Raw genomic sequence first — 22,104 nt, forward strand, 5'->3', positions numbered from 1 at the left:
AGAATCGACGCATAGCTACAATTTATTTGTGTTTGTTATATCTACGGAGACTTGAGAGACTCTACTATCATCCAAACGAAGTATAACTGATTCTTCTGCATCAAACAAGAAAAGAAAAACTTTATCTTTACATTGTAAAGTTAACATTATTAAAGACTTTGATACAAAAATGAAAATTTGTGAATTGGCAAAACTTGATCCTTTAGATCCAGTTCAAGCAGATGATCGAATGATGGTTGGAAACTTGACAGAAGGCCTCAGTTTAATTGAAAAGGGGTTACAAATTTTAGATAATATAGACTCCGACGAAGAGCGCATTTCTTCTACAAAACAAGTAATAAAAAAATTGTTAGCATGCTACGAGGAAATTTTGTGGGAGAAAAAAATCTTAGAGCCGTCAGGCGAATTTGTTAGATTTTATGAAGCCTTCTACATCAAAATAACTTTGGTTTACGATTTTAGTAATATAATTTGTTACACATATGTATTATCTAAGATTTTATTAAACATTCTTTTTTAAATTATTTTCTTTAGTCTCCGGCCCCAATTAAAAATAATTTGTATGTATTTATATGTGAAGTTATACCCTGACTTACGCAGTTATCGCTCGGTCCCATCTATCGCGTAAGTTCGGGGTATTACTGTAATCAAAAATCAATAAAAGTAAGGAAGTAGAGGCGAAAAGAATTAGTATTTGTGTGTGATTTATAAAATATAAAACACCTATCAATGGAACTACTTTATTAGAAGAATGATTACTGCTACAATTTAACATCCAATTAAATCCATTTTTCAGAGATTTTCTCAACATACATTGTCAGAATAATGAATTTAAAGAATTTGAATTATTAAAGAAAATATAAAAATGTAATAATTTAAATTGGTTTGTAGTTGAAAAATGTTGGAATTATTTGAATATATTTTAATCTCAAGTAAAACTGCACCATTAGATAATGTACTTGTTTTATACAATTATTTCTTTCATAATGAAATTTTCATATTCTATTAAAAAATTAATTTCAATTCATTGCAAAAGATAAGCAGTTCTGTGTTTGGTAATAAAAGCAATTGGGTAAATTAAAATGAATTTGCAGTTTTACAATAAATGTGATTTTTCTTAAAATCTGATATGAAAAGAATGGAAAACAGAACATTTAAATGCAGACTGTATCCATAATTAAGATACAAAATTGTCTTCATAAATCAATTTATGAAGACAATTTTGTAACTTCAATATACTGTAGTTTTAATATTTTTCATCTAACTATTTCTATTATCTATATATTTTTTTTTAAATTGTCAATTATATATATTGTATGGGGGTTAGTATGATGATTTATATGTTAATTGTAATGTCAAATTAGGATTTTTGTATGTTAATAGACTTGAATTGTGTGTGAAAAATCTGAATTGCAACAATATTAATATTTTTCACATAAAATATTTTATTATTGTTGTAATTATTAAATGATAGATTTTATAATAGTTATGCAATGAATATTCAGTTACTATTCAGTATTCGGCTTATTCAGCCTATTTTTTGCTATTTGGCCAAATACCTAAAAACAGGAGTAACAAATAACTAAAACACAGTAAATTAATCATTTTGCTAACTTTTATTAATGCTGAACATAGATTTCAAGTTCGAGAAAGGTCAACTTTTGCTTATTTATCTAAAAGATCAAAAGAAAAGTAATATAAGTTATTTTTTTAAAAGATGAAAAAGGTAACAAATTAAATGAAAACTACATCTATATACTCGTATATAAAAGAACAAATCCTGATAGGATAATTAACGCAGAGTCAAAACTACTGTTGCTAGAAACTTAAAAATTTGAGGGTATGTTCCTTTTGTAAAGTTTAGGTGTGCTAAGAAAAGATTTCCCATTTTACAATTACGTGACTCATAGCCTGGTGATAATGAAGAAAAGAGACAGATAGGATGTCGGTATAAGTCACAGTTGTTGTGATTTCTCAGATTCGAGACAGCTTTGTAGCCTGAACAGGCCCCAAGCTTTTGCCTGTGCACTCTAAATGACTTTCATTACAAGCATTTAGCTTTCTGAAGTCTATGAGAACAATTATTTGGCATTGATGGCTGCGAATTTCATGCCAATAAGCTGCCTCAACTTGTTCAATTATGTTATCAACTCAATTTCATATTTATTTTCATTTTCACTTTGCTGTCCTTCTCTGTTTTTTTTCTGTTATTTACATGTGTAGGTCATTTCATAGTTATCTACATTTGATATCATCACTTGTCACATACTGCCATGATGCCCATGTCTGTCCGCTACAACTGTCAAGAATTAACGTGATTGGCAAAGTGTAATGACAGCGGGCCAATAGAGAGCAGGGTGCGCAATCCTTGCCATAATGTGGTTTGTGTGCCAATTTTCATATGTGCATTAATAAAGCCGAATAGTTTGGTCGAATATTTGGTATTTGACCTGAGGCTGAATATACTATTCGTTGCAACATTATTTTATAAACTAAGTATATAAAATGACATTGTTTAATACCAAAATTTTTTACATAGAAAATGATGAAGGACAATAATCTTGTGCGGCACTTAGATGCTTGTGAAACAATGGGTAATGCCACAGCTATTTGTTCTGATAAAACTGGAACACTCACTACTAATCGAATGACAGTTGTACAAAGTTTTATATGTGGTAAGTAAAATTTTTAATTGTTTAATTTTAAAAAGATTGCTGTATATTATTTTTTACCAGGTTTAATAATAATCTTTGAGTCCATATCAATTCCTGTTAGAATTTGTTGAAAAGCATTAAAACAAAAGATTGTTAATTTTTTATAATTAACATGAAATGATACATTGGTGAGCTATAGAGAGATGCAGACGATATTATGTGGACAATTTATCAAAAATAAATAAATTTAAATAAATAAATAAATATGTACAAACATAAGAAAAATAAACTGGGGTATTCATTGCTTTTGAGTAGCATTCAGCATATCAGCATTCACATGTTTGAAATATCTTATGCTGGAAGCTGTTTGCTTGCTAACAAGTTAAACTCATTCCTAGTGCTGCTGAATTTATATAAGGAAATATGAATCTGCATGTAACAATTCCATATAAAACAACTACTGAATTAATTTAAATTTGTTTAATGAAATTCAATTTCCTCTTGGATTTTCTGGTTTCATTCAATATTTCTAAGTACTATAGATTTTCCATACTGTCTATAATTCAATTACAAAATAAGATAATATGAAATATATTTGGTAGTCTATTTATAATGCGCCGCCAGTTAAATGTTTCATTAGAATGAAAGTTATTTATACTTTTTAAATTTCATAAAAAATTAAACCATCCTCCTACCCTCTTATTGGGTGAGCACAACAATAGAATTTAAAATGAATTCCCCTTTTTTCATTAGAGAATAACAGTTTTTATTTAAATCTTTTTTAAATCGTTATTACAATGCTGGCCGGGGACACATTCAGTGCTCATGGTGTGCAACTCCCAAGGCACTCAACCGGCCATTGCAAACCCTGACAAGGCATATAATGTTGATGTTATATCATTAGCTTATATATGCTGGAAATGGAGATCGGGAGACCCAAAGGTCCGGGTAGCGTAATTGGTAACGCATCTGCACGGTAAGCAGGAATTGCGAGTTCGAGTCCTGCTTCGGGATGATTCTTTTCTTCCAGTAATTCTAAAATATTATTTAAATTATTTAATTACTTTATAATTATTAAATTTATCAAGACATGGTGCCTAATGCCTAACTCTAATGCCAAATTGTCTATTAAATTATGAGTATTTTAGCCATTTCTAGCCCGATAATATTTGGCTTTGGTTGATGTATAGCTTTAAATGTATCTGGTTTAGTAAGATGTTTTGATTAGTTAAGTTTTTTCTTGCTGAATAATAGCGAGGTTGAGGCTGAAATTTTCAACGCAAAAACGTGTATGTCGGACATTCAGCACTGTTTTCCTGTAAGCCTAGAAGTTTGACAATGGTGTTTGGAAAGTCAATGGAATCATGCTTGACATTCCAAACACCATTGTCAAACTTCTAGGCTGCTGAACATCTGATGTACACGTTTTCGCGTTGAAAACTTCTATCTCAACCTCACTATTTTTGGTTTTGATGTGATTATTTTGGCATGGCTGTTCTCTTAAATAATTTCATACATATATTTAATGAATTAAGCAATTTGAAATAAATAAATAAAACAAAGAAAATTTGAGCATTTATTTTTTATTTACAATAAATTTTATGTACGGCAGAAGAAAAAAAATCATCTTGAAAATGATTAAAAATGCTCATAGTTTTCGAAATTAACAGTTTGGAAACAATGTTTGTAATGAAACTTTATTATTATTTAATAGAAAATTAAAAAGTAGAAAAAAAGGATTCCATTTGGAATTCTAACATTACTCCACCTCAAATAAGGGAACAGGTGCCTTTATTTTTATGAAATTAAAGAGACATTTCAAAAATAAGTAACTTTTATTCTGATCAATTATTTTAATTGAATGCATATCTTATGAGATATTTGTCTGAGACATTATAAATGTACTGTCCTGTATATTGACAATTTTTTTTTCTGTTACAAATATCAGATTTTTATTCCTATAACATTGGTATTAGCATGTGGACATACTATAGTTCAGTCAATTATTAATAAGATTTTTTTCAAAAAGAAAATTTACACAAATAGATGAAAAATTTATATTTTAAGAATAAATTGTATGAATAAAGTTTTTATTTAGAGACCATATTTAGGTCTCTAAATAAAGTTTTTGTTCATAAATGAAACACAGGTTAAAATTGTTGTCCAAAAAGATAGTTGTTTGAGACAAGATGGAAATTAACAGATTACAATTGCCAGCTTATGACAAATCTGACTGACTGTTCTAATGATCATGGATAGCTGTGATTGCTTTTTCCTGTTCAATTGACCAGAGTAGAGCAATTGTATAGTTGATGCTCTTTCAGAGTGATAACATTAATCTTCTATTACTGCTCAGTAGAACAACCATTTGAATTTGCATTAATAAAATGTCTGCTGAATTTGTTATTGAGTCCATCAATTTGCCTTAGTGATATTCTTAATCTGCTTAAATTTAATTAGAAACATTCTGATGTATCAATAACTATATTAATCAGTTTTGTAAATAAAAATAAATTATATTAACAGATAACATTATAGATTTTCTAGTTATATAAAATAATTGATAAATTAACAAATATATACAAGAGGGTCCTGCTAGTCCGAACACTGCTAATCCAAACATATTTCAGTCAGTGGAGAGGAAATTTTTTAGCTTGCAAAATATACATTTTTTTGTATTTTTCAGTTGAATTTAAATGGTATTAATGGTACAAAAAGATTTAGAATTCCACAACAAAAAAAAATTGTATTTTATTGTAGTACTTTATTAATACTGTACAAAATTAATAAATCAGTGTTTAATATGGACTATTAAAACAGCAGATCTATACTGTACTTACACACAAAAACAGAAACAAAAGCCATTGATGGTGTTGGATCTATATAAACTGGACCTGTTTTACTGCTTGCGTGCTGCATTATTTTATTTACTTGGCTACTTCGAACAGGGCTCAGTCTCAATTAGTTCGGACTAGTGCGACTCTACTGTATTTATTTTAATAAGAAGAAATTTAATTTATTTAAACCCAATTATTATTAAATCATTTACATTTCCAGGAGTTCTTCATAAATCTTCACCTAAATATGAAAATTTACCTCAACCACCAGCCGATATAATTATAACAGCCATTTCTTTAAATAGTGCATATACATCTCGTATAATGGTAAGAATATTTTATTAATATTTTAATGTATTATACCATTAAAAACTATTAACAAAACTTGAATTATGTTCAAAATGTAACCAAATTTAATCAGAATTTTTTAGGTATAATTATGCCATTTTGAAATTGTATTATTAATGCATTACTTTGAATTTTTTAATTTTAACAAGTACTTCAGTATGATATATTTTAAAATAAAAATAAACATTTTTCTAAAATATGTAACAATACTGAATTTAATTAGCATTACATCATTCAAATTAAATTTTAATCATATTGCTCTCATTTTATTAGCTTTTAAAAGTCAATAATCACTTATAGTCAATAATCACAACTTTTGAAGCAAAAAGTTTATAAAATTTGAGTTGTTACTTAATAAATGTGTGTGTTTAAAATTTTGAGAAATGAAAAGGATTCATTGAGAGAAGTTATTATTTTTGTACATTGAAAATAGTTTTAGGAACTGGAAAATGAAAACAAAATTAAGATTAATCAGATTTAAGATTTCTAAAGAAATGTTTTTGTATTTAAAATTATCATTTAAAAATAGACAATACCATTATTATTTTTTAATGTTAGTTTCTTTGAGAAATTGATAGTTCAGATTTACAATGATGACTATCATAAAAAAAATTTGTGAAACATTAGTTTGAAGTAAAAAATTGATTTATAATTGATATTTCATTTTAACATTTAAAAAAATTTTTATTAACAAAAAATTAAAATCTAGTCAAACTGTTACTACAAAGTTGATAGGACTTAAAAACTGGCACTTTTCATTAAGCAAATTCTACAGAAAAAATGAATGGTTACTCATCAAATGGCAAAAGCATAGTTTTTTCTAGTTATTTCACTGTTTTATATTTTTTGGATATATTAAAAAAATAAATAAAATGAAGACTGGATGGAGGTCTGGGTAGCATAATTGGCATCACATCGGCACAGTAAACAGGAGTTCAGGTTTACATCTTGTTCCATCTCTTCTTCCAGAATATTCTAAAATTATAAATTATCTAATTTATTTAACAAGAGATGGCAGCCTGAAAGCCAACATTTTGATAAATTGCTTAGTAATTGTTCAGCTGTAATTGGCTGAACAATTACTAAGCAATTTGTTCAGCTGATAAAAGAATTTGGCTATTCATTTGATATTTGAAGTAATTATGGGTTAGTTGTATTTATTATATAATAACAATAATGATATAAAATAATACAAATAAAAATAAGAAAACACAATTAAATTTTCACCCATATAGTGTGTTTAAGCACACACATGCATATGTGTATATGGGATGTTTCACATAAGGTGTTAAAAGTCAATAATTTGGAAAATATGTTTCTAATAAGAAAAATAAAAATGAAATTAAATATTTTTGAGGGGGTCTCTTTCTAATACTGTAAATATAAAGCCTCATTCATCCATCTTCTAGAGGAAGTGAAAGCAATTTCAGAATTTCAAATGGACTCCCAAATTCTTTTATATTTTTAGATTCTCTAATAAAAAATAATAATCTTTTATTAGAAACATTTCTTCAAAAAGATAAATGATAATTTGAAAGATTACAAGCATATGTATTTGTATGCTTTGAAAGATAATGTTCTACTTAAAATACAACTTTTTAATAAGTGAATTCATTTCTATTCCTTCCTTTTTACAGTTATTTAACAAATGTTCAGAGACATGGCTGTATTTATCTAAATATTTCAGTAATTGAGTAACAAAGTTTCACTGAACAAACTCACATTTCTGACATTACTTTAGCACAAGCGTAGCTTATTCTTTGCTTTATACCTTGAACAATAAGTACAACAAAACCTGATTCTTTGTGAAACCCCATAGGATTTGCATTTTTATCACATTTGACAATATCACATATTTAATAATTACTTTTTATATTTATATATGCATCAAACAGAAATTGTAATATTTACTATAATCTAGATTTATATTTTTAGTTTTAAATCACATTTAGATGTAGAAATATAAGTAAATAATAGTTACATTTAAAACACACTAATTTTTATTTTTCTAAATAATAATTAATATTTTTCTTCTTTTGTTTAGCCCCCTGATAGCCCAGGAGATCTTCCTAAACAAGTGGGAAATAAAACTGAATGCTCACTGTTAGGATTTGTATTAGATATGGGAAAGGACTATCAAACTATTAGGGATGATACACCTGAAGAGAAGTTACATAAAGTGTATACTTTTAACTCCGTTAGAAAATCTATGAGCACTGTAATTCCTTTACCGACAGGGGGTTTCAGAGTATTTACAAAAGGAGCTTCAGAAATGGTTTTGAAAAAGTAAATATATTTGTTTTTCTTATTGTAAATAAGTAAATACAAAATTATAATTATATTTTTGAAAGCATTGCTAATATCATATTATAAATAACAACAAAAACAATTTTAAATTTAGGTAAAGGTTTTTGATTAAAAAGGCTTAAAAACATTTTCATTTTACAGAAATATGATGTTTCAATTTTTAATTGACTTAAATTTAAAACATGTTTATGAAAACTGAACAGTTCAAAATGTACGCAGCAATACAAATGGATATTACTTTTATGAAATATGAAAATAAAGACAATTATTTGAGTCTCTCAAAATCACATGCAAAATGTGTACAAAATTGATAATAAAGACTATAGTATCAAAATTATTTTTATTAGTAAGAGTAAAAAACATACTTTCTAGTTAAAAATATGAATAATAATCTATTTTAATAGTAAAGCCTTGTATTTTTATCGCTGTGCAGCTATTGATTACACCTATAAAGAATAGGATCCTTCATTTACATTATTAAATTATTATATTAACTTCATATTATTATCATTTTTTTTAATACAATGTCAGTCAAGCCCCTTGAAACCTTTTCATTCTAAGGGTATTGAAGATTTATTAATCTCCTTAATATAGCTATATAGGAAGTCTTGAATGGGACATTTTTATTGACCTTGAAAATCATTTTCAAGGCCATATAAAATGAAATTTCTTTTACTCCTCATAAATTTAAGTTGCAAGTTATGCAGTCCTACATATATTGATGAATCCAGAAAACAGTTTTAGACTAATTAATAACAAAGTTAAAGAGTACTTTTTAATTGGTTTGAAACTATTTTCTGAATTTAAATAAACACATTTAAGATTGCATAATTTGCAACTTAAATTTATGAGGAAGAAAAGTGATTTTATTTTGCATGGCCTTAAGTGATTTCAAGGTCAACAAAACTTCCTGTGTAGCTAAGTATATTAGCAAAATTAATTATTTTTAATACTTCGGAATGAAAAGGGTACAAGGGACTTGTGACTCATCCTGTATATTTATAACTTGAAATTACTTTGAAAATAGAAGTATTTATATTCTGTACTTTTTGATAACTGCAATCATGTTAATCATAATTTTTCATTTTTAGATGTTCTTATATTTTTGGGAAAGAAGGAAAATTATTAAGATTTACACGAGAGGACCAAGATAGATTAGTGAAAAATGTAATAGAACCTATGGCATGTGATGGACTCCGTACAATATGTGTAGCATATAAAGATTATATTGCTAAACCTGCACAGCCCAATCAAGTGAAATGTGATAGTGAACCAGACTGGGATGATGAAGATAAAATCATTAGTGAACTTACATGTTTGTGTGTTGTTGGGATTGAAGACCCTGTTAGACCAGAGGTATTATGTAATTTCCATAAAAATAAATACTTTAAATAAGTTATTAGAGTATTTAATATAAAACATCTATAATAATAACAGAAACTAAATATATATGTTTATTTTGTCTAAATCTGTTCGTACTGGGATATAAAAAAGTTTTTACTTTGTTGATTTATCCTTCCTAGGGATTGTGTGAGAAGTTGTTTATTTAATGGTAATTAAAAATTTATAAAATAAAATCAGTTAGAAAATATTAGGTTAATATAAGCATAAAGAAAAAATTGAGTGAAAATATTTTGTTGTATTTTTTTTAGCAAAAGTTATGTAATAAAAAGATTATTGCATATTACATAATGAATCTTAACAAAAAATTTACAAATACATGTTTATTTACTAGTTGATGTACTCAGCGATGCTTGGGTTATTTTAAGAAAACATTGAACAGGTTTGAAAAGTACATCCATTTTGTTATTTGATGACTATATATGTTAAAGACTTGCTTTTCTTGCAATATCAACAAATTTCAATTTATTTATTTTTATTTTTTCACTCTTATGTGAATAAAGCAATTTATTTCATTATCTTTGCATTATCTTTGTTCTATTATATTTTACAGAAATATTTTCAAAGGTTAAAAAATTGAAAGTTAATCATTTGAGAGTGATATAGTAATTCTTAGTAGAGTAATCTGTAATAAAACTGTTTTTAATGCGATTATATTTGAAGAGGCAATAATTATATTTTGAAAATAAGAAGACAGAAAGAAATATTGAAAATAGATAGGAAATAATATGATTTAAACACTGTACTTTCAAAATATTCACATGACATTAAGTTTTATTTTGGAAGTATAAACTAAATTACTATTTTTGTGTGAAGGGGGACAATTAAATGATAATACAGGTGAATTTAGCTAGTTTCATATCATTATTTAAATTGCATGTTCGTAATAATTAAATTGTTTTATTAATTTATTATTTCCAAAATGGAAATAACCAAACATGAAGTTAAATGTATTGTTGTGTTTTTGTGACAAATCAGTCTGTAGACAGTGGCATCCCAGATTCCATTGCTAAAATGAACTTTTGTGGGCTTTCGTAAATTTTTATATATAAAGGCAATGAAGATGGGGTTTGTGAGAAAGTATATGCGTAAGAAAAGATAAACTTTAACCATGAATTGTTAGTGTTTGATCCTTCAGTGTACTTAATAGAATACATTATGCTAATTCACTTGCTCACTACTGCTTAGTAACAGGTGTTTCAAACATGCTTTTTTTTAACTTAATGCACTTAGTTTTGTAATGTCCAGTTTGAAACTATTGGTTAAAATTTATTCCATAGGTTAGCAAAGAAACAAGGTGGCTGATCAACTCCAATTTTTATATGAATAGATTTTAATTGATCTGTTTAAATGAAATTTAAAAAAAATAGTCTGTTAATATTTTAATAGTTCCCATTTTAACACTTTTCACATTTATTTCCACTGCTAGATTTACTGTTATATTTTGGACACATTTTTGAAGCTCTAATCAAAAAAACACAAAAAAAATTGTAAACTATAGGGAAAAAAACACCATTACTCCAATGTTACCAGTTTTGATATTACCTCAATAGAACCTCAAAATTCATGAGTAAAAACATAAAATGACGATATGCAATAGAAATAAGCCCCCACTAATTATTTAAATTTATTATTTACTAGCAGTACCCGCCATGCATTGCTGTGGTTCAAAACGTATCTATTATAAATGTGTAACATTCCCTGCGATGGGAGGAATTTCAAAAAATCATTTCTTAGTGTAAATTGTCTTGATATACCCTATTAAAACGCAATCAAAAACACAAAAAACAGCATCTAAAATAGTATAATAGAATCCCAGTTCTTCACGGTAAGCCTTAATTTTGTCCCTTTCCCTTGCAGGAGAGATTTTGACATCTATATTATATACAAACACACGTATTTGAATGCAACATTGTGTCAAAATTTCAAAGCAATCGGTGAAGAACTTTCGGAGATTAGCTATTAAGAACAAACAAACATGTACATTTTTATTTATATAGATTACTGGTCAAAGACTGACTTCAGCACCTCCACAGCAGCAGCAAGAGAACTTCGGAATCTGTGCAAAATTAAAATTTTAAATGTATAGTCAAATTGTGTCTGAAAGTTTTAAGTTGAATATTTATAAGTAGAGGACCTTCTGTAGATTAACATCTAAGACAGTCACATGTTTGCTTGACACAGCTACAACTACAGTATTTTAAAACTCAATTATCTTATTTGAATCTTTTGAATTTTTCCTAAAAATTTAATGTATTAATTATATCATATAAATTATACATACATAGTTCATGTTAACATTTTGAATTTTTAAGATAAAATAAACATATGACACTGATCATTTTCATTTATATATACATAAATATAAATAAAGATTGTAAGTTATAATTATTTATCTTTTAAATCAAGTTGTTTAATTAAATTTTTATGCATTTGTTATAGTTTTAGGACTGGTTGCACAAGTTTTAATCTCAAAGTTAAATTCACTTTAAAATGTACAGAATTACCATCAATGTATTGCATGAATATAAATCTTTAGGATAAACTGCTGGCTAAAGTAACCAGTTGATCTTTGATGGTTAAAATTTATTCCATAGGTTAGCAAAGAAACAAGGTGGCTGATCAACTCCAATTTTTATATGAATAGATTTTAATTGGTCTGTTTAAATGAAATTTAAAAAAAATAGTCTGTTAATATTTTAATAGAAATGCTGATCTTGTTATATAGTAATTGTATATTTCAAAAGTTTGGTTTTGATTTACAAAAACTACAGTTTTATGTTAATTGTTAATTAAGTGAATCTTACTTTGTAAACATAATAATTAATCATTTCTCTTTTGCTTTGGGAACACTAGATATAATTATATTAAATATTTTTTCCCCATAATCCTATGGAAGCAGGTATTTAATGACTCATAAATACCTGTACTTACAGGACTATGGGGGGAAAACATTTCAATATAATCATTTCTCATTATAAAATACATATACAGTCGACATCCGGATAACTCGACATCGTAGGTTAATTAGTCAGTTTTCTGTGGTCCCAGCCGACTTACATAGGCATTAATGTTATTAACCTTAAAAAATTCCATTTACTCGACATCGTTTAACTCGTCACCACTGGATAAATCAACATACTTTTTCTGTTCCACACTTTTTAGATGTCTGGTAAGTCAACTCCCCTCCTGAAAAAATGAGTTCATACCATACAATGAGCTGTGTGGTGTGAACTCATTTTTCAGGGGGAAGTTGACTTATCAGAATTCTAAAAAGTGTGAAACAGAAAAAGTATATTGATTTATCCAGTGGTGACGAGTTAAACGATGTCGAGTAAACCAAGTTTTTTTAAGGTTAATAACATTAATGCCTATGTAAGTTGGCCGGGACACAAACAATTGACTATGTAACCGACGAGTGTCAACTTATGCAAAGTCAACTGTATTAAAATATTGTAGATAGTATATACCAGATTTTCTGTAGTATATTTTCATTTATGCTTCAATATATTCCATGCTTTCACTTGCCATATTTTATGGCATATAAGATGCATTTTCATTTCAGCATGAAATATTTAGGAAAAATATTTAATGTATTTAAACCATCTTATACTTTTTTGCAGGCACTTATCAATGTTTTTTACTGACTTCTTGTTTTAAAAAAAGTAAAATTAGGATGTATACTTTTATTTATCAGAGAGAAACAGGAGTTTAAAAGAAGTCATTTACTATTTAAAATATTTTGCATAAATACATGCAAAAGTAGTTTAGCTCTAATAAAATAATAATTTCAACTAAACAGTAACAGTTTTATTCAAGAGTTGGGTTAAGTAAAGTTACCTGTAGCCTATTGAAGGTTGTTAGGAAATTCATTAGCCTGTAGACCACAAATTTATGTATAGATGCAGAGCATGTTTTTTTAACAAAAGTTGTCTTATATGTTGTAAAATATTGTGCTTACTTTCTCACTTCTGTCTTGTTTATCATTGCTCTTATAACTGCACAGTAAAAATTTTTAAGCTAACTGGCTGACAGCTACTTGTCAAGTCAAAGTAGCTCATGCAATGTGCATAGCTTATTCTTTAAATTTGGTATATTCTTTAAATCACTAGCAAGGTGAAATTTATTCCACACACAGTTATTTTGTATATTAAGCAATAACTTTTGCAACAAACTCTTAGCAATAAAATACAAAGATTGGTTATAATAAAATGAGCAGTTATTTATTGTGGTATCATCACAATGCCAGGCTGCAATTTTTAATCATATTTTAAATGTATTTAATTTAAAATGTGTGTTTCCCACCTTTGATTAGTAGTGGCTTGTCCCTGTACATCATACTTTTCCTTTAATAGTAGAGTTGTGCTGGTCATCCATCTAACACCTTACAGGGGAAATTTTTGAACTGAAATAACATGACTTCCAGTTTGCATTAAAAGTTTTTATATACTTAATTGGGGTCTCCTGCCTCTAAGATTTCCATATCTGGTCTCATCTTTCATCTATCTAACTTCATTCTTAAGATTAAAGAAAGATTGACAGACTACAATGGGAATTTATAGGTCTACAATTTTTTCAAATTGCAGTCCAAAAAGCAAAGTTTTCTGGTGCACTCCAAATTGTAATTTTATACTTATTTCAGATTGTGTTTGACTTTTCATATACTCTCATTTGCAAACTAGATGATTCTTTATTAGTCTGCTTTCAAAGAAGTTTACAAAAATGACTGACAGAATGTTTATTATAGATATACTATGGGGCTTTATCCCTTGCTTGCTTGCCTGTCCTCTTATTTCCATATACTATTCATAACAAAACTTTTAAAGACAAGATGAACAAAAAAGAAAATGTTAATTAAGGTAAAAGATTTGTTCAACACCAAACAAAAGATGATGTCAAATTGTATTCGTAAACAATTGTCTCTCTCGGGAACTGATCTGGTCCAATTTCACCTGGTAAGACCAATCTGGGATCGAGAAAGGGAATTAATAACCAATAAAGTGGCAATTTGTGAGACGAAAAGATACTTAAGCCCAGGCCACAAGGACACTTCGTTGTTTGCCGTGGCATACCACAAGGCTATGTCCTTTATTGGGGTGCTTTCTGCAAGGTTCCATCTTCGTCTTTTGCTGATGTATCCTTCAAAAGTTAGACCTTTTGTTGAGAGAAACTTTGGACATCTCGATCTACATTTACCAGACATTGTTTCCTGTTTGAGAACTGGACTTGGAATGCAACATCTGGTCAGCGATAGGAAACTACTCTCATCTCTTCTTCTTTGAAGACTACATGCTGAAGTATACAAGGACTTAAACCCTTTGTGACTATGAACTTTTTGTAAGTTAAATTGTCTAATAAACGGGTTGTGTTGTTTGTAAACGAGGCATCAATCTCTGAATTGCTCCCACATGTCATTGATTGTTACTGCTCAGCAGTCCAGACAGCAATGGAAACGATAACGATATCACATTGCTGCTTTGGAAGAAAACTAGCATAACTCAAAAAAGTGTGATATATTTTTTTTTTGGTTATGTCCATCAAAATGAAAATGTAGTAAATTTTTATGTGGAAGAGTGTCACAAAAGTAACTTGTGTATTCCCCCACTAGGGAACAGTTATGTCAGTGTTGAATTTATCAAAACCTACTCTAAAATTTACTACATTTTTGTTTTGATTATGACATAACCGAAAAATCACACTTTTTTGAGTTATGCTGGTTTTCTTCCAAAGTAGCGACATATAATCATTATTTTTTGTTTTGAAGTCCCCCTCGGCCCCTCACATTTTTAAAAGATACTGCAAAACTGAATGATATTACAATAAAAGTGCACACATTAATACCTGTAACCCAGTTAAAAGGAACCAGTTTATTATAAGATCTAATGTTTTCAGCTGTCTTTAACAGCCATTATCACATTATAGAATTTTAAATAGAACAAAACAAGTAAAATGACAAAGCCATTTTTGGGACAAGACTGTCTCGAAGTGTGCGAGCAACTTGTGCAAATCTCGCATTTGCACCTGTTTGTAGAAAGAGTCTCAGTATTTTGTATTTTCTTTTGACCTGATTCTCAGTCCCCTGACTACTTACAAGTCTGGTTTATTTTATGTGCACATGATTTGGGCACCAAATACTCTTTGCTAAATTGCAACTCCTGACATGTGTTCCTTCATATTGCTAAGGTATGCAGCCATTGACAGCAGTGCAATTTTAGAGACAAGACATAGTCTTGTCAATGAATTGGTTCCTTATATAAGCACTAATGACAGAACCAATATTGGGCAAGAAAATACAAAACTACATGAAAGCAAACATTTTCTTCTGTGTTGAATGGTCATTGTCAGACTAACTGATGAATTGGTTCCTTCTAACTGGATTACAGGTATTAGTGTGTGCTTTTCTTGTTTCTGTTTTTATTATTTTTAACCTAAAATATACACACATTTTAGGTTAAAAAATTTGAAAATGCTCAATGAGCAGAAAAAAATGACCAGAACCTGTTCTGGTACTTTAAAAAATGCATTGATGGGAAATTAGTATCATGACTATTAAAAAAATGACAAAAATGCATTTCAGCATATCAACATACCATAAGATGATCATGTTTTGTAATCCGAACAATGGCCAAGTTCAGTTCTTCTTGCAGGAACTGTTAAAACAACACTTAAAATTAGTTTATATTCTTCAAATGACATTTGCATTTTTTATCAATGCAGTACTTCTCACAATATGACTTAAAGCCCTGCTTATTTCTAGATGTTATATTTAAGACTAGCCAAAGCATTAATGATCTTGATGGCACATTATGGACTGTACATCAATGAAGTTGTTGTTAGCAGGTATAAATTCATTGAGAATGTACTTTAGAACTGTTCAAGTAAACTTTGATGCCTAACTGATAGAACTTGGCCTTCATATTGGCAAACACATCTATCAAAACTGGCAAATGACTGAGTTGACTTTGAATTGGCTCTGCTCTTCTTCCTTAATGAGATTAAGATGGCAGATTGTTTGCATGTGTGATAAAAATGTTTCATGTTCTTGCACTAATGCATTGTGGCATGCTAATAATGCTGGAATGTGTTGCAGTAATTTTTTTTAAGTCCTGAAACAAATTTTGCATTATGGCATCATAAAAAATTCCAGAACAGGTCATGACTGTAAGTAGCCAGGATGTAAAATTTCTTGTTGTGACTATTTCTGTGAAACTACAATATATTCTGGTAATTTTTCCACTCATTAAGTGTTTTTGATCTTTCTCCCTAACATACTCAGCATATCTATGAACATTTTGCTGATCTTTTCTCTATATACATATATGGAACTAATGGTTGAATAGAACTTAGTTGTTGTTTTATAAAGGTGGAACAGGCTAAAAATTATTTATTTTAAGCAGAAGGGTCTTACTTGAAGCTCCGATTCTGTCAATGACTTCTCTTTTTCCACCTTAAATTGATTTCTCACAGACACAAATACCCTTTTTATTCTTGTTTGATTTTATTTCCATGGCTTTGCCCATGATGTATTCATATTCATTGCAAAATTTAAACTGAATTTATACAAATACATCCTGGACAAGGCTGTGTGGGGAGAAGATTGCCCTTTAGATAGGAAGGTGAGGAAAATGAAATCAAAGACTAAAAAGGATATTTGTATCTGTGTCAGACCTGTCAAGGGTGGAAAAGAGAAATTGTAGAAAGAAAAACTCCAGGTCCAAAAATATGTGAAGAGACAGAAACCCCATCTCTATTGTCCAATGATTTTAAAACAATTTGCAGGCCTCTAAACAATGAGGCAGGACAATGGCTGCAGTTTGGCGATGAGTGCTGGGATTTGTTGGTGGTCTCTACTAAATATTGTCACTGGGGTGATTAAGATTATTTCTCAGATAGACAGATGCAGGAAGACCATGTAGTCCATGGTATCTGTCAGCTAAATATTATAAGTGAGCAAGTCTTATGGAGTGAGCAGTAACTGTCCCACAGATTTCTTATGTGTATCCAATATCTTACTTGCTATATAGTATATATGGTAAATGAGATTATATCCACTATATATATGTCAAGGATGCCTATCGATTAGTGATAAGCTAAGTCAAGTTTTCACTCATCTGAACATGTTTTCTGTAAAAGTTCATTGGCAAATCATCCTGGACAAGTCAAGACAGGTATGCCAACCGAGGCAGACCCGATAGAAAACTCAACTCCAGATTGGTTGGCCAACAATCTAAAAATTAGATATAAGCAATGTGACCATTGGAATGGGGAGAAACAAGCCTAGCTTACAACTGTGTTTGGAGAAACAAACCTGAGTTGTTAGATGCATGTAAGAAATATTGCTGTGTATTATATTGTAAATAGTTGTCAAATAAATGAACTCAGATTTGAATTCCTTTCTGATTGACCACAGATCCAGAAATCAGAGGACACAATTTGAACTTTACTACATATTATATACAGCTGCTATCACTTGCCGCAAGGACTTTATTTACTTGTTTAAAAGTTTTGTAACAATTCATGAATTCCTAATGTCAATGTTTTTATTTTTTGTTTTTCTTTTCTTTTTCCTTTTTTTATGGGAAAAATGTGCTGACTTGAAGATAAATATTTATATGTAGAGAATAGATTTGGAATATAGTAACACAATAATAATAAAAGTAAGACAGCAAAATTTTGATTTTGAATAATTTTGTTTATTTCAACAATTTCACATAATGTCTTGCTAACAATAATTGCTCTTCTATAAAAATTTTTCATAAACAATTCTAATTGGCGTATTTCTCTTTCAGATAGTAAAATGTGATTAATTTTAAATTATAACAGGGAATCCAGATAACAGTAGCAAATTTGTAAAAAAAAATATCTCCTATAGTTTATTAAATATGCAAATAAATTTTTATATTTGTAAATTTAGAGAGGAAAATAGAAAATCTTATTATGATGATGCTGTATTTCTATTAGAAATACAAGAAACCTTACATTCTTCTTATGGTCTTCTTTTCTAATTATTGATTTATTTAGAAAAATGAAAATGAATCAGAATGCCAAGATATGCATAAGAAATCTTATGATTTAGACTAGTATAGAAATTACTTTATAATGTACAGTACATTGAGTAGAGAACTTTTATAAAAATGCAAATGGTATTCTGATACACACACAACTAATTTTTGAAATTAGTTATGTCCAATAAATTATGATATAGATCCAACAATGATATAAATTTGAATTTACAGTTTGAAATTAAAAGAAAATAAACAGTATACAATATGAAAGAAGACTGGTGTTTAAGCAACATCAGTCTTCTTTCATATCAACAAATAGATAAATATTAAATAAATTTCAATTTTGATTTATAACAATATTCTTACAATTTTGAAAAATTGAAATGGTATTAAAATGTTTAATATTAAAGTTTATACCCTTAATTCTTGGAGAAAATAAACTTTAAAAAAGTTTTACTGTTTTAATGTAACTAAAAATTTTGAAATGTGAATGTATTCAGTTAAATTGATAAAATAATTTAAGTTTAAAAATTTTTTTTTCTAATTTTGATTGTATTTTTGATATGAATTAATTATTTTAAATACTTTTGACACACACATTAAAAAATAAACTTAAATGCTGTGAAAGATTTGTTTAAAATAATTAAAATAACATGTTTTTACTAGCAAAGTTAAAAATATATTGATTATTAATCATCATATATGTAAATCTTAGATTTACAATTCACATTATAAGATGCAGTATTGGAACCAAAAGAGTTTATTAAAAAAAACTTTTTAACTTTTGTTTTTCCATATTTTAAGTTTTAAATCATTAACACTCAACATTGTTTCTATTTAAAAAAAGTGTCTGGACTTAATGATTGAATAATTTTATTGTGTTTGCACTTTAAATTTTAATTTATATGTATTGCCATTATTTATATTTTGTAATTTCATTGATTTATGCATGTACTATATATATAGGTACCAGAAGCTATTAAGAAATGCCAGAGAGCAGGAATAACTGTTCGAATGGTAACAGGGGATAATATAAATACAGCTCGCTCAATTGCTATGAAATGTGGAATTATAAAGCCTGGAGAAGATTTTCTTGTAATTGAAGGAAAGGAGTTTAATCAAAGAATACGTGATAGCCATGGTGATGTAAGTGAAATATTCAAGTTACATTTTAATGGAATTTAAAATATATCAAAACTTTTAGTTATCTAATTTAGAATTACTGCTTGGTTCAGAAATTGATTTTAATAAGGAAAAATGTTTTGCATAATATTCTCTGCTGTTGTTGTTTTTATATCATTAATTTTGTTGTTAGAATACACAAAATAAATGTATGTGTGTGTGTGTATATATATATGTAATACTAGCTGTTACCCACAACTTCGCCTGCACGGATTTTGCAAGCAAACACCATTTATATTCAGTATTTCAACAACCATAGTAATTGTTATAGAACACCTACCACCTGAGAATGATGAGAATTGCCGAGAATCAAACAAACTGTTTTCAATTTGATCAATTTTCTGGAATGTTCTATAATTGAACCAATATGCAATAACAAATTCAAATTTAAAACGGTTCAAACATTTGGTTAAAAAATGGAAATATATAAAAATATTTATAACAATGTCTAAAATGTTATCAATTTAATGCATCTATGTACTCAATGAAGACTAAATGCAGTTAAAAACAAAAAATTGCATCTAAAATAGTACAGTAGAAGCCGTTCTTTTGGTTAAGCCTTAATGCTCTCCCTCTCCCCCGCGGGGGAGTTTCAAAAAATCCCTTCTTAGTGTGCATTCCCATGGGATACCCTAACTGTGTACCAAATTTCACCACTTTAGGTTCAGTGGTTTGCCCTGGGCAATGATGAATCAATCAGTCAGTCAGGACAAGTAATTTTATATACTTAGATATATAAACAAGCAACTAAATCCAAACTTTAATGATCAAATGTATACATCTAAATTCCAGTTTGATTTCTTAGACTAACATGACTAAATTAATTCGGATTTCCAAAGTTTCAATATTTGTAGGTTTTTTAAATTAAATCTGTAGATTCTCTGTAAATCTGTAAAATTAAATTTGTAGATTCAGAGAATCCTAAAAGTTTAGTTTCTGCATATCTAATTATAATACATAAGCAAATACACATGATTGTTTAGTTTTATAATAAAACTTTTTATATTATATTTATTTTTTTAAATAAAAAATTTAGTGTTTTAGATAACAATACACATCTTAAATACAAATAAAAATGAACTAGTCATATAAAAATAGTTAAATAAAAATGAACTATTCTAGTAGTAATAAATGTTTCCTGTGGCTTTTTTTTTAACATTACAAAAAATTAGAAAAAAGTGTTTAGCACCAAAAAATTAATAATAATACAGCTTATCTAATTATTTTGGAAATTTAGAGAAAATAATACTTTAAAATATGTGTACCTGTGCACTGTCAAGAATTTTTTATTTGAAGTACAGTAAAACTTGTCTATGGCAACCACACATGGTTCCTTTAAAAAGTGGTCTTTTAGACAGGTGGTTGTCCAATATAGGTGTAAGTTGCTGACATTTAGGGGCAATAAGTTAATTGTGCATCAGGAAAAGCCTAGGGACTGATTGTATGTGGATGGTGGCAGCAGAGGCAAAAATGACAAGTATCTTACAATAACTGTTTATTTTAACATCAAAGCGAACTTACAAATAACAATACATGGTGCCAATCTAGATCTATTGGGCAAGGAGCTACAGATGACAGCGTTTGAGTGCGGGATGATGAAGCCCCGGGTCTTTGGAGAAGAAGAGTCCGTAGAACCGGTGGCAGATGTCAGCGTAGGGAGTGGGCAGCTGGCAGACGTTCCGAAGAACACTTGCTGGTGGAAAGCTCCGTCTTCTCTTCTTTCGACCTTGTTTCGGGGGTTTTTATACAATTTTCCTTCAAATCTTTCCCTCTTAATTGGTCTTGGATCCCTTTCCCCTTTTCCCGATTGGTCATTCTTTTTGTTTCTAAGCAAGACGAAAACAAAGTCCGGTCGGGAATAGTGCCCGAACATTGACAACTACACTCATAATTTATATCGTTTGTCCCCCCTCTTTTGGACATCTGGCTAGACTGATCAGCCAGATGTTCTGTGTCTGCCTACCCCCCTCCGAGACTGTCCCGGGCTCACGTGATCTAACAGATGTCTTTGACCATAAGTTTCTCCTCTCTTTTCTTGATTGTGTGTACATCCCGACTCTTATATACGAGCACCCTGACAAAGCCCCTCTCTCACTCGGTGGACATTCCCCTCTGTCGTTCATCACCATGTCGTGTTTGTTTAGATTAAGAGGTTTTTTCTCTGTCTTTCTTCTATATAATCTATTGTTATAATTTAAACACAAGTATTCCATGATTTATATGATTTCGGACCTCATCTGGAAACTCACACAGGTGGTGCTGTAATACTGTATTTTCATATTTATTTTGCACACTTTAGTCGTTTATACTAAGCAAAACGTGAGGTGAGCAAAAATAAGTGAGTTTTTTTAATGATAGAGCTATATTGGT

The 22,104-nt window shown here is 28.9% G+C and overlaps 1 protein-coding gene across 12 annotated transcripts in view; it reads left to right on the top strand.

Annotated features, from left to right (window-relative positions):
- Positions 1-22,104, top strand: part of PMCA (plasma membrane calcium-transporting ATPase 3) — a 428,157-nt gene that overhangs the window by 315,993 nt on the left and 90,060 nt on the right. For all 12 annotated transcript variants that reach the window (XM_067273462.1, XM_067273313.1, XM_067272783.1 and 9 more), the window contains 5 exons: positions 2,540-2,675; positions 5,712-5,818; positions 7,884-8,125; positions 9,238-9,502; positions 19,519-19,698. In XM_067273462.1, the coding sequence (XP_067129563.1) occupies positions 2,540-2,675; positions 5,712-5,818; positions 7,884-8,125; positions 9,238-9,502; positions 19,519-19,698 (930 nt within the window). The remainder of the gene's footprint in view (positions 1-2,539; positions 2,676-5,711; positions 5,819-7,883; positions 8,126-9,237; positions 9,503-19,518; positions 19,699-22,104) is intronic.

Source organism: Centruroides vittatus, unplaced genomic scaffold (assembly GCF_030686945.1).
Source record: "Centruroides vittatus isolate TY-2023 unplaced genomic scaffold, ASM3068694v2 contig_10, whole genome shotgun sequence".
Lineage (NCBI taxonomy): Eukaryota > Metazoa > Arthropoda > Arachnida > Scorpiones > Buthidae > Centruroides > Centruroides vittatus.